Source organism: Meles meles, chromosome 5, assembly GCF_922984935.1.
Source record: "Meles meles chromosome 5, mMelMel3.1 paternal haplotype, whole genome shotgun sequence".
Taxonomy (NCBI): Eukaryota; Metazoa; Chordata; class Mammalia; order Carnivora; family Mustelidae; genus Meles; species Meles meles.
Window position 1 is genome coordinate 117,482,290 of NC_060070.1, and position 14,416 is coordinate 117,496,705.

The following is a 14,416-nucleotide window of genomic DNA, read 5'->3' on the forward strand; positions in this document are numbered from 1 at the left end:
TCTGTAGGTGGAATGCTTTCCAGTATAATTCAACCAACCAGTCCCTCTAGAGGGGACTTTCTGGGAACCTTAGGTGTAATTCTTAAGAAGAATTAAATAAGCCCTCTACTTAGGGGAATAAATTCTCTCATAGTGTTCGGATGCGGGGAGGTGCAGCATACATGGCGGGTGGAGGGATGGGGGAGAGGGGATACTGTCCACAGGCACGCGCATGTGCTCACACAGGGAAGAAACCTTGAATTTCAAGTGTCTACCACCACTCCTTCCTACGTTGGAATGAGTCTGTCTTTGGTTATTGAAATACTCTTGAGGTTTGATTTTTCTTTTTTTTTTTTTTTAAGATTTTATTTATTTGCTTATGTGTGTGTGAGAGAGAGCACAAGCAGGAGGAGCAGCAGGCAGAGGGAGAAGCAGACAGCCTGCTGAGCAAGGAGCTAGGTCCTGGACTCGATCCAGGAGCCCGGGATCATGACCTGAGCTGAAGGCAGACGCTTAAGGCAGATGCTTAACCTACTGAGTCCCCTAACCGCCCCCCCCCCAGAGGGGGGTCAGAATTAGAACTCAGCCTCTGTATTTCTGAAGTTTTCCTTATTTCCCCGAGTCATAGTGTTAAAATGTGGGTAGAGGTGTCTTTTTTTTTTAATTTTTAAAATTTTTTTTAATTAATTTATTTTTTCAGCGTAACAGTATTCATTGTTTTTGCGCAACACCCAGTGCTCCATGCAACACGTGCCCTCCCTCTTACCCACCACCTGGTTCCCCCAACCTCCCACCCCTGCCCCTTCAAAACCCCAGGTTGTTTCTCAGAGTCCATAGTCTCTCATGGTTTGCCTCCCCTTCCAATTTCCCCCAACTTCCTTCTCCTCTCCATCTCCCAATGTGGTAGAGGTGTCTTTTAAGCAGGCATTTTGTCTAATTTTATGTTACTAGCTTTGAAGAATAGTCATAATCCTTTTTGATCCTGAGATTCATTGAAATATCTATATATATTTAAAAGACTTTATTTATTTATTTGAGAGAGAGAGAGAGCACAGAGGAAGACTGAAGGGAAAAACAGGCTCCCCACTGAGCAGGTCTTTATCCCAGGACCCTGGAATCTTGACCTGAGCTGAAGGCAGACGCTTAACCGACTGAGCCACTAGGATCCCCTCATCGAAATGTTTTTGCATGTTAATTCTACTTTGTTTTTGCTAAAGAGAACCCACTGAAAAATGACACACTGAAAGATACTACAATCAGGCATTTTGCTGATTGCCCTTAAAAAAAAAATCATTTCTCAAGTGTTTATAGTGTATTAATAAGAAGTCAGAGTGAAATTCTACTTATGTGAAGAATATTACTAATAAAACATTTCTTTCCTATATAAAAATGATGGTTTCCTAATCAGTTCCTGACGTTTTTGTTCAAGAATGATTTTTTAGGGATACCTGTGTGGCTCAGTCAGTTAAGCGGCTGTCTTCGACTTAGGTCATGATTCCAGGGTCCTGGGATGGAGTCCCACATCGGGATCCCTGCTCAGCAGGGAGCCTGCTTCTCCCTCTGCCTGCTCTGCCTGCAGCTCTCCGTGCTTCTACTCTCTCTCTCTGACAAATAAATAAATAAAATCTTAAAAAAAAATGATTTTTAAACTTATTTTTTGCCTAGTGTATGCCACATCTTTACCTGAGGTAAACATCTGATTTGTCCTGTAATCTATGCGAGTTCAGTGCCACTGTGTTATCAGTTATTTGACCAGTCTTCCTGAAAGCTCAATGTAGACTTTGTACTCTGTTCATCACTTCAACCAGGACTGTTTGCTGAATGTATGGAGTATCTTGTGCTTTCAGGAGATATCCTCGGTTCTTCCATCAATGGCTTAGCCTCACTGATTCGGATGCCTTACGGCTGTGGTGAACAGAACATGATAAATTTTGCTCCCAATATTTATGTTTTGGATTACCTGACTAAAAAGAGACAACTGACAGAAAACTTAAAAGAAAAAGCCCTTTCATTTATGAGGCAAGGTAAGCATTTTAGAAATATAGTTTTATTTATAAATTAATTTCTTCCTCCCTCCCTCCTTCCTTCCTTCCTTTCATTCTATCTTGGCAGAGTCCGTATTTCAGTATAGTCCAGTTTGTCTTTGCTATGTGACTGTAGGACTAGATGGTGTTGAAATGTGCTACACGTTCAAGCGGTGGGAAGATGCCACCATTCTTCCTGCAGCTAATTGTCACTAACGGCTGCTAACACGTTAAGGAGTTAGTGTCTCGAGGGGTTTGTATTTTAATAAGGGAACTGAGATTTAAAGCTACTTAAAAATCTAGAGGACCAAGTGTTCGTTTATTCATCACACCATTCATGGACTATCTGTTGGTGCCTGCGTCAGCTCTGCCGCTGAGGAAACAGAGGAGGTCAGGGCGTTTCAGGGCGTTTCTTCTCAAGGAATTCCCTGCCAGGGAAGACCATTTGTACATACACACATGGGGTGTTATGGGGTGGGCACCTTCTCAGTGCATTTGAAGTATCAGGTAGGTGGGAGTTAGGAGGGCACATTTGTACGGGGAGGCCCTGCTGGCCCTCCCAGATGATGCCACACTGGTAGTTACTGTCCCAACTCCTGGAGAGGCTGATACTGTCTGCAGACACCGAATGCTTTGTGCCTTGTAAGTAACAACAGTTGTCATTAGCTGAGAGCTTATATGTGGCAGTCAGTGTTCTAAGCACTTTATACCTGATGTCTTATTTAATGCTCACAGTGTTAGTATTGTCCTCCTATTTTTACAGATGAGGAAACTGACACACAGAAAAGTTAATTAACTTGCCCAGGGTCACACAGCAAGTGAGTGGCAGAGCTGGGATTTGAACTCACTCCCTGACCTCAGAGTTTGTGTTCTTAATGTCCATACTTAGACAAAAACAAAAACTTTTTTTTTAAAGATGTTATTTATTTATTTGACAAAGAGAGAAAGATAGTGAGAGAGGGAACTCAAGCAGGGGGAGTGGGAGAGGGAGAAGCAGGCTTCCAGGAAGCCTGATACAGGCCCAATCCCAGCACCCTGGGATCATGACCTGGGCCGAAGGCAGAAGCTTAATGACTGAGCCACCCAGGTGCCCCAAAAGCAAAAGCATTTTTAATAATAATAATGTGAATTTGATTTCCTCAAATACTCCAGAAGCCAACCACCCGAAGTTACAGGCTCGGCTTTGCACTTCCACGTTAGGGGATTTCTAGCAATATCTTTGTGTGGCTGAGTTTATCTGTACACAGTTTGGGATTCCTGCTGCCCCTCAAACTCATGAGGAATAGAATGGTTTATGTAAAATGCTGAAAAAAGAACCCCTTGTTCAGTGTAATCTAAAAATCAAGCCAACGCTTCCCAACTCCCAAGTGTTTTATTTATTTATTTATTTTTTTGGAAGGAATGGGTTACATGCAAATAGAGGCAAGCTGTTAGTGGTTTTGCTAACTTCTCCACAGTTAAGAATTAGAAAGCTTAAAGACACTATTTTGATGTGAGCTTTTCTTCCAGGTTCCCTCATTGTGTAGGGACTTGTTTATCCTAAACTAAATTTTATGTTATAATGGTAATAACTAACCCTGTTTAAAGGCTTTCCAAATGTTTTCATTTAGTTCTTTTTTTCTCCTTAAGATTACCTCTTTATTTATTTATTTATTTGAGACAGAGAGTACGCACATGTGTGAGTGTGCGAGTGTGTGCATGATCGGGGGAGGGGCAGAGGGAGAGGGAGGTAGAATCTTAAGCAGACTCTCAGCTGAGCATGGAGCCCAACGCGGGGCTCAGTCTCATGACCCTGAGATCATGACCTGAGCTGAAACCAAGAGTCAGACACTTAACCGATTATGCCACCCAGGTGCCCCATGTTTTCATTTAATTCTTACAAAAACCCTAGGAGGTGGGCGTACTAATATTATTTCCATTTTACAGATGAGGAAACTGAGGCACAGGGAGGTACATAACTTACTCCCAGGTGCTCTAGTTCTGGAATTCATGTTCTTCTTCAGATCAATGTGGAATAAGTTTACTTTGCAACATTCTTAGGTTGTTAAAAGTTATAAGCTTGGGATGGAAAATCTCCAGAAATTGGCCAAAGTGATTGAGTATCGCCAGTGTCAAGAAGTCTCAAAGGGGCTTCTGATAAAATAGTAAGGGGGGAACATGGGCTTCTATCGGGAAGGAGACAGCAGAGACACCTGAAGTGTCAGGTTAGAGCAGAATGAGCTGTACGATGTGGGATCCAAGAGGATGAGCTGGTGAGGGTCCAAAGCTCTCCCTGGGGTAGGCTGGCACGAACAAGGGCTGAGAGGGAGGAAGGGGGTTGTGAGTCATGAACCACGTACTGCATGAGAGGACAAACTGAGGGAGACCAGGGATTGGAATCAGAGCTGAGTGGGAATTGCTGTGGGGAAGATGAGAGCGGTATATTTTCCCTCGGGTTCGAGCCAGGCCCGGCAGGCCTGCAATGTAGTTAGGTCTTAAGGAAATTCTCAGAGATCCACCAATTGGAACTTTCCGTACAGAGCTGCCTATTTAAAATTATCCTCCTTCATACATGTATCTGTGGATCAGTCATATTTAAACGTATAAATGCAAGAGCTACTTTTTTCAAGTTCTGTTATAAGGTTTAAGAAATGGTACCGAGTGTGCAATGCTAAAAAAGAAAACAGGTTTCAGGGGCACCTGGCTGGCTCAGCGGGTTAAAGCCTCTGCCTTCAGCTCAGGTCATGATCCCAGGGTCCTGGGATCGAGCCCCACATCGGGCTCTCTGCTTAGCTGGGAGCCTGCTTCCTCCTCTCTCTCTCTCTCCGCCTGCCACTCTGCCTACTTGTAATCTCTATCTGTCAAATAAATAAATCTTTAAAAAAAAAAAAAAGAAAACAGGTTTCACACATTGCCATAATGGTTATACTTGAGATGAAAAATATTTGGGATTGTCGTAATTCAGCTACACCTTTTTAAAAATAAGATGCTGACTTGTATTCAAAATTTGGTGTGACTGGCTTCAAGTAGAAAGGAGGTAGGAACTAGGCTGTTGCTTTATAATTGGATACACATTCTTTGGGATAATTTAATAAAATCAGGTAAAATATTTTAGAAAGTACCCCATAATTCTGTATTTTATATGCTTTATGAATTATAATGTTGCCTAGTCAAGTATCAGTGCTTTAAAAAGACAGAATGAATTTTCTAGTTTGAACCACTTAAGGAATGATAAAATGATAAATCACCCCTTAAAGATAATTTGAGTTGTGTTCTAGATACTTTGCTCTGGGTTAGCAGAGGTCCTAAAAAATGAATGTGCCAAATCCTCAGTGTGGGTTTGTTTGTTTTTTCCTGAAAGGAGCACTGGTCCCTCAGGCCAGCCCTAGCCAGGCTGAGCGCCAGCCTGCTGTATTTCAAAGCTGTTCTCCTGGGGACTGCATCTCCTTGATGCTTGGGAGCCTTCCTCACCCTTGCTGGTTGTTTGTGGGTGCAGAGGGCCAGAGGGCAGAAAAAACATGGTTCTCTGAAGGCCGCATAGTCTTGCAAGCTGCTGTAGGCTTGAAGAGCACTACTGTTGTGAAATAGGCAAGTGTCACCTTTGGGGGACAGGAGAACCCCGTGGTGACGTTCCCGTCGTGGATCCGGTCACACCGGGGCTCTGAATCCTGCCTCCTGCTTTGGGCCAGTTTCCCTGAGCCTTGTTTCCCACCTGTGGGATAGGGGTCATAAAGTACCCACTTCACGGGGGCTGTTTTTAAGGCATTTTAGCACTTTAACACAGCAAATGTCCAGTAACTGTTAGCTGGAGTGTATACAGTCAGTTGCATCTGACGGGGAGTTAGGGTCTGCAGTCAGCAAGCAGTCCCTGTCCATCTGCCTCAGAAACAGATGTGAGGTGTGAGGTTCTGCTCTTTCCATCCCATGGCGAATCCTTGCACTCACACACCATCATTGCTCAGCTGGACAACTCCAGTGGCTTCCTTTTACAAAGCCTTTCTGCTTCTATGTCCATTCCCCTTCAATACAAGCTCCACATATAATAAAAGGGATTTAAAAAAAAAAAGATTTTATTTACTTGTCAGAGAGAGAGAGAGAGAACAAGCGGGGGCGGGTGGGGCGAGCAGCAGGCAGGGGGAGAAGCAGGCTGCTTGCTGAGCAAGGAGCCCAATGTAGGACTGGATCCTGGGACCCTGGGATTGTGACCAAGAGCTTAACCGACTGAGCCATCCAGGCGCCGCAATAAAAGGGATCTTTTGAAAATGTTAAAATATGGTCACTTCCTTGCTTAAAATTCTCTAGTGGATTCTGCAGTGGCCACCTGGCCTTGGCCTCCATCTCTCACCTCAACGAGGCTGCCCTGTCTTGGCCCCCTCGGCTCCATCTGGAGCACTCCCAGCTCCATGGTGCTTCAGGGCTCTAAGCTTGCTCTTCCTTCTCCTGGGATCCTCCCATGGCTGGTTCCTTCTCATCACTTAAGTGGTGTTTCCCTCGCAGTGGCCTTCCCTTCCCATTTAGGAGCTCTCATTTCCTTCTCTTTACCACACTTAGCATTATGTACAGTCATCTCGGTTGCCTGTTACCTGTGTATATACCTGTGCGTCCTGCACTAGAAGGTAAGCGCCGTGATAGTGGGGGCCGTGTTTGAGCTTCTCACCATCGTATCGCCATATGAGCCCTTCTTTAAATGCAGCCTGGATGAAGGAGTTACTGTCAGTATTCACTTCCTGGGGCCTCGAACTCCTCATCCTAATGCGGGGGCTGGGCCCAGAGCATCTCTCAAGTACTTGCACAATGCCGTGGTTGTTTATAAACACTAAAGGTTCTGCCTGGGCCTTTTCTTAGGAGCGAGGCACTGGGGCCCGTGGTTTCGGCTCACCTTCCGAGCTGGCGAGATGGCTGATGGAAGTCGACACAATGGTTCTCCCCCAAATACATCATTTCACCGTCTGAATTCAATTTTTGTGTTTCAAAGTCGTGCACAAAAGCTTCTTGGTATAATGATTTTCATTATGAAATCAGTGTCTCATTTCAGAGACTTTGTTTTTTCTTTTGCCATCACATTTGCCAAAGTCCTTTAAATACACTGTAGTTGTTTTTACTTTTTAAGAAATTAAAGTGGCTTTGGCATGAGTCATGATTATATTATTTAAATGTCATGTATGAACAGCGCATTGTTTTACTTAAATCATGCTTGGCCCAGGAGCCTTGTAACCTAACCCATTGTTTTTTTGGTCAAAACAACATCTTCATCATTGAATGAAGTCTCTCTTGCTGTCAAAAAGAAAACCTGTGAGACGAAAACTGTTTTTGATAAGGACTGGAAATTCTGTTAATTAGAGATTTAAACCCCTTGTTTTCCTCGAATATTTAAAAATGGAACCTGTGGCTCCATTTTTGAAGTGAGACTCAGATCGAGCCTTGTTGAAAACACATTATATTTATTTTCTGTTGAAATAAAAACAGGAGGGGTGCCTGGGTGGCTCAGTGGGTTAAAGCCTCTGCCTTCGGCTCAGGTCTTGATCTCAGGATTCTGGGATCTAGCCCTGCATGGGGCTCTCTGCTCAGCAGGGAGCCCACTTCCCCTCCTCTCTCTCTACCAGCCTCTGTCTACTTGTGATCTCTGTCTGTCAAATGAATAAATAAATAAAATCTTCTAAAAAAAAAGAAAAACAGGAAAAATAGGTTTCAGAATTTTTTTTTTTGAAGATTTTAAAAAATTTATTTGGAGAGTGAACCAGAGAGAGTACATGGGGTGTTGGTAGAGGGAGAAGAAGAAGCAGACTCCCATGCTGAGCAGCAAACCTAACAAAGGGCTCAGTCCCAGGACCCTGAGGTCATGACCTGAGACAAAAGCAGGAACTTAACTGACTGAGCCACCCTGGTACCCCTAGGCTTCAAAATTCTGATGCTGCTCTGGTAGTCACAAGAATGGCTGGAGGCAATAATGAAATTACTGAAAAACTAAAAAACCCGGGGAAGTAAGTTCTCACTTTTCATATTCCATATCATACAGAGCCAGGACGTTGATAATGATTACTTTTCTTTTAGTACAGAAACTATTTTTATCAGCTTTTTACCAGAGAAAATGAGTGATGGAGTCACAAGGAGCTGATTTTACTTCTTTTACTTATATGTAATTTCGACACTTGAGGTAAACCAAATCAAATTCTGTTCAGTTTTTCCTATGTCTTTCTAGTGACAGTATTTTCATCTTTATTATGATAAATTGTAACTATTTTACATTCATGGCTACTCCAAAGGAAATTCATGACCCAGGAAGTGTGTAGCTTGTCTGGCCCTTTATAAACAACAGTTCATGGGTCATTATCCCAACAGCCTCTTGACTTCTTCTGTATTTTAATTTTCAGAAGTGTCTGTTAATTCCTATTATACTACTGCTTTCTAACTCAAGAGTATTCATGAAACTATGATCTTCGGGCAATACTCTTATTTCCTCATGAACTTTTGGAGGAAAGCATCTTAATACCTTTTTCACGTATTATGAAAATTTCCAGCTGAGGTGACTACACTTGAATATTGAAGTGTGTTAACCATAAACGTCACAGCCGAGTCAACGGTGTCTTTTACTGCTTGTGGAGTGGTTGAGTTGCAGGAGAAGCAGCTGACGGTTAACGACGCATGGCTGATTTAGGTGAGGAAGGCTGCCTCACAGGATATTCCTACTGGGAGACTCATATAAGTTCCTTTCTCTATGTCCTGATTCTCTCCTTCGTTTTGCCCTGGGAGCAGAGCTGGAGGTTTGGAGTCTCTGTTTCATCTAAACCAGCTCAAGAAATGCACTCCACAACTGGAGATTGTCTGAGTCCTCCCTCTCCTCTGGGCTGGCTGCCCCTGGTAGAGGAATGGTGCTAGTTGTTGATATTAATGGGGACTGTTGGAGGTCAGCCACCTGAGGGGTAATTTCCATAAGCAGTGATCTCATCTGCATGATCTCATCTCTCTGTTTTACAATAACTCATACTTGGAACTGCAGTTGTTGACGTGATTTGGGGGCTTGGAAGCACATGATCCTCTCTTTAGAAGCTGGTCGTCCTTCTCACAGAGACATTTCCTGTAGTGATGGGGGTCCTGAAAGCTTTCTTTCCTTCTTTCTCCTCTCCTTTCCTGTCCTCTCCACCCCTCTCTGTCAGATTGAGTTCACAGTTAAATTCTATCTGGTGGATTTAGTCCTGAACCGGAAACTGAAGGAGAATGCCTTGGACTCTTTTGCTAATTTCCTTTGTAAACACTAGAAAGTTTTTCTGCTTCTCTGTGAACCCTGACAGCCTCTGAAAAAGGAAGAGATTATGTACTGTTTCTTTTTTCAAGGTTTATGAAAACTAAAACATGTTGAAGTGATCTAGTCTTAGTAATGCCTATCATTTTTTTCTATTCTTGTTCGTTTTCTTTTTTGAATATGTAGAACATTAATATGCTTCCCAAAGACCAGCTTACTCTTTGTGAATTACTTTGTGTGACCAACTTACTCTAGTCTGTGAAGGGGTATCTCTCCCTCTTGTATCCCTTCTCCCAACCCCTTGTGGGTAACTTCATTAGTTTCTAGTTTCTTTTCCTCTCTCTCTCTGTGCAGAAATTAACATAAACATATATATTTTCTTATTTCCTCTTTTTCTTACACAAAAGGTAGTATACCATACATACTATTTTAGACTGCCTTTTTCACTTAAAAGTGCATGTAGGAAATCATTCTGTATAAGTTTAGAGGGATATACTCATTTTTTTTTACACTTGCATAATCTCCACTGTGTTTACACACTACAGTTCACTCAACCAGTTTCCCATCTGGGGGCATTTAGGTACTTTCAGTACTTTTGCAATTACAAATAATGCTGCAGTGCATAATCTTATCATCTTCTGCATACATTTTTTTTTTTTTTATATTGTTGGAGATCTGTCTTCAGAGTAGAATCCTTGAAGTTGGATTATTGGGTCAAAAGACATAGACATTCCCTTACACAGCACTTCTACTGTTCTGAGTTCTCTCTAGCATCGAACAAGGTATTGGTGTTCTTACAGCCTTCCCAACAGAATGGGTGGTCAGACTTGAATCTTTGCTAACAGGATGGGTGAGAAATGGTACCTCAGTGTAGTTTTAATTTGCATTGCACTTATTATGAAGTTGAACATTTTTCCGTATATTGAAGTCCATCTCCCTTGGTTTCATTTGTGAAATTTTTCTTGCTGTTTGTCCATTTTCTTTCTTATAGGATTTTACTCTTTTTTTTCTAAACTAAAAGATACTTTAAATAAGTATATGTATAGCCATGTAGTAGTAACATATAAATATATATATAATTTATATGTTAATATTAGGGACATTAGCCATTTATCTGTGTGTGGCACATATTCTAATTCATCATCCTTTAACTTAGCTAATCTGTGTTTTGCCATGGAAAAGTTTAAAATGATTTTTATGGTCCTATTTATTACATATTTTCTTAAAAATTGGGTGTTAGAAAGCCTTTTCCCATGCCTGTGGTATGGAGTGATACCTCTCTTTACTGAGGGCTTGCCATGTAAAAGGTGCTGTGCGAGGCCTTTTTATACATTAACCACTGAAGGATCTCTGTGAGGAAAACAGCAGCTTTGGAGACCTAGAGCTTGGCTATGTCTGGTTATGGAAGTTGACTAGATTCTGGCTTCAATACTTCCCAACTGCATGACCTTGCACTTGGTGTGTTGTGAGTTCTAGTGTCCTCATCTCTGAAGATGTTATCTCTAAATAGCCTTTACATCCTAGAGTTGTGAGAATTACCTGGGTTCATACCTGTGAAAGGGCTTTGACCAGTTCCTGACATATAATCAGTGTTGGATCAAGATTGGATATTTAATGATTATACCATAATATTTCAATTTTAAATATCAAGATTATAAGCCCATTCTTTAAATTAAAGCAAAATTCTGACATCACCTAAATGTTTATATTTCTTTCTTTCTTTCTTTCTTTTTTTATATTTCTTTTCCTGTAGGTCTTAAAGATCACCATGACACAGTGTCTTGTTTTTTTACATGCTTTGTCTTATTGTAGCTTAAATCAGATCTGGGGTTTCTGGGGAAGGGCTCAAGGAGGAAAGTTTGAGACATGGCAAGAGCAGATCAACTGTAATTTTAAACCATCAGTGCTCATGTTTTTTTTAGTTAAATATGAATTAATTACTTATAGTTATTGATGCTTCTAAAATGTGGTATTCATAGAGTAAACTTTTTTTGTTCCTAGAGTTTACTAGAGGTTGAATTCAACATTTCGTAAATGCTTATGGTTGCCAGGCTCTATGTGACCATGCTGCAAAGTTCATACTGTGTGATGTCACCTGCCTATACTAGAATCTTGTAATTTTCAGGAAGACTTCTTGGTTAACCAGAGAATCATTGATAATGCCTTGTATTGGAAAAACTTTTCACTTTTTCTTCTTCTTGCTTTCTAATGATAAATTATTGATATTTTAATTTCATTTTTAGCAGCTTAGTTTGTTGTGTGTTGTTTGGTGAATCTTGTAGTGATCTCAGTCATTGGTCTTTGAGACCTGTGTGCATTACTTTGCGATTATGAAACACCTGCCTTATTTGCAGCCATTTATTTGCAAATATGAAACATCTGCTTTTATTAAGGCCACTATATGATCCTTAACCCCCTTCTCAGTTTACTTCTAAAGTGAGACTTCATTACCATTGCTGGCTTTTTTTTTTTTTTTTTTTTTGGTGAGAATTTGGAATTGATGTGGGCAGACAGGTTGGTTCTTTGGTTTACTTCAGTTGGCCATTGCCAAAATATTTTAAAGCTGTTGTCTTAGATTATTTAACAATTTTCCCATTCTGTTGCTGGCCTAAAAATAGAAAGTATTTTTACTTTTAATTTTAGTCCAAAACTTTGATTTTGATACTCTAGATAGTATTTTTCTTAGGTAGCAAACAATTTTAGATGATTAAGCATGGAAACTATTGTAGTCAATGTTAAATAAAAAGTTAAATAAAGTTTTTTTTAACAAAGTTAAATAAAACTTGGCCTTTAGTTTGCTTACTTTTGAATATTTTATTTATTTATTATTTATTTAGAGCATGAGTTGGGGGAGGGACATAGGGACAGAGAATCTTTTTTTTTTTAAAGATATATTTATTTATTTTTGAGAGAGAGAGAGAGAGAGAGAGACAGAAAACAGGAGCACGAGCAGTGGGGAGGGTCCGAGGGAGAAGCAGACTCCCTGCTGAACAGGAAGCCCGTTGCAGGACTTGATCCCAGGACCCTAAGATCATGGCCTGAGCAGAACACAGATGCTTAACTGACTGAGCCACCCAGGCACCCCCCCCCTTTTTTTTTGTGGTGCAAAAAGGTGATTTTATTAAAGCACAGTGATAGGACCCATGGGTAAAAAGAGCTGCTGCAGGGAGAGAAAATCTTTTTTTTTTTTTTTTTTTAAATTTTATTTATTTACTTGACAGAGAGAGATCAGAAGTAAGCAGAGAGGCAGGCAGGGGTGGGGTGGGGGAAAGCAGGCTCCCTGCTGAGCAGAGAACCCAACTCAGGGCTTGATCCCAGGACCCTGAGATCATGACCTGAGCCAAAGGCAGAGGCTTAACCCACTGAGCCACCCAGGCGCCCCGGGAGAGAGAATCTTAACTTGCTCTTACAACCTTGAGATCATGACCTGAGCCAAAATCAAGAGACCAGTTTGCTTCCTTTTAAGTGGCTAGAATTGTTGTCTCTGTTTTGGTATTCTTCTGAATTTAGTTGGAGCTATCACAGTTCTTATTTTACACATTCTGCTTAAAAAGTCTTGATAGTTTTACTCTCTCACAGCACTTCATATAGAAAATATTCAGTATCAGTTGCTGATTTGATATCTTCTTTCCCATTCTTCGTTTATATTTCTGTAATATGAAGTCATGATTAGAAACTTCCATTCATTTCAAGTTGTGATGACATCGATCATCTGTGCCCTTTTTGTTTTACAGGTTACCAGAGAGAACTTCTCTATCAGAGGGAAGATGGCTCTTTCAGTGCTTTTGGGAATGATGACCCTTCTGGGAGCACTTGGTAAGTGTGTTTTTGTTTTTGTTTTTGTTTCAAGATTTATTTATTTATTTGAGTGAGAGAGCGCCAGTGAGTCCGGGGAAGGGCACAGGGGGAGAGAGAGAGAAACTTTAGCGACTTCTCGTTGAGCTTGGAGTTTGACTCAGGGCTTGATCTCAAGACCCTGAGATCATGACCTGAGCTGAAACCAAGAGTCGGATATTTATGCAACTGAACCACCCAAGGACCCCCCTTGGTAAGCGTTTTTTACTAATAGAACAAATCTTTCATGAGTGGGCTCTTATTCAGGCAAAATGGCCATGAAACTGACAGATGTGTCCCTATGTCTATGGGCTTATAGGTTGCTTTTCCTATAGCCTGTCTTTAAGGGAGATTTTCCTTTTTAAATATGATTTTAAAACACTAATAAGTAAAATGTTTTTATTTAGAAAAGGTAAGCTCTAAATCCTTTTTTTGTGGGAAAAGTAGTAAAAATACTTTATGATGATGGTGCAGTTGACAAGAAAAACTGGTTAGAAATACTGAGGGATTATGACATAGTTTTTTTGTTGTTGTTGTTTATTTTATTTTATTTTTATAGAGAGCATGAGTGCAGGGGTGGAGGGGCAGAGGGAGAGGGAGGAGAGTGAATCTTTTTTTTTTTTTAATATTTTATTTATCTGACAGAGAGAAATCACAACTAGGCAGAGAGGCAGGCAGAGAGAAAAGGAAGCAGGCTCCCTGCGGAGCAGAGAGCCCGATGCGGGGCTCAATCCCAGGACCCTGGGATAATGACCTGAGCCAAAGGCAGAGGCTTTAACCCACTGAGCCACCCAGGCGCCCCGAGGAGAGTGATTCTTAAGAAGGCTCCACGCCCAGTCTGCACGGACATTTAACTCACTGAGCCACCCAGGCACCCCGACGTAGTTCTTTTCTTAGTCATACATGATCAATACAAATTTTGTATTAACACAGCCAACATAGGTTTCTTTAAGGTTATTTTTTGTGAAAAACAGTGATGGAATTAAGTAATAAGCATCCAGATTTCCTCCAGAATGGAATTTCTGTGCGGCTGATTTTGGATGATTATTTTCTCTCCTTGCACTATTGTCAGTTCTTCATTTCACTTGGAAGATTGACTAACTGTAGCAGTCAGGTTGGACAAGGCACGTGGTGGTAACAACCCCCTAATTTCAGCAGTTTATTTTTCCTTGCTCATACTGCAAGTCCACTATTGGTCAGCAGGGGGCGCTGTAGACCTTCCTCAGTAGCCACCATTTCCCAGACGCTCCGGGCTTCTGTGAGTCTGGGAAGAGAAAGCTGGAGTATCCCTTATTGGTAATTAGGTGCTTCAGCCTGGTGCAGCATTTCTCCTCACTGAATCATTGTCAGAGCTGGTCAC

At 41.3% G+C, this 14,416-nt stretch overlaps 1 protein-coding gene across 1 annotated transcript in view; it reads left to right on the top strand.

Moving 5' to 3' along the window:
• Window positions 1–14,416, top strand: part of CD109 (CD109 molecule) — a 135,665-nt gene that overhangs the window by 95,694 nt on the left and 25,555 nt on the right. The window contains exons 23-24 of the mRNA XM_046006356.1: window positions 1,827–2,003; window positions 12,957–13,038. Coding sequence (XP_045862312.1) covers window positions 1,827–2,003; window positions 12,957–13,038 — 259 coding nt within the window. The remainder of the gene's footprint in view (window positions 1–1,826; window positions 2,004–12,956; window positions 13,039–14,416) is intronic.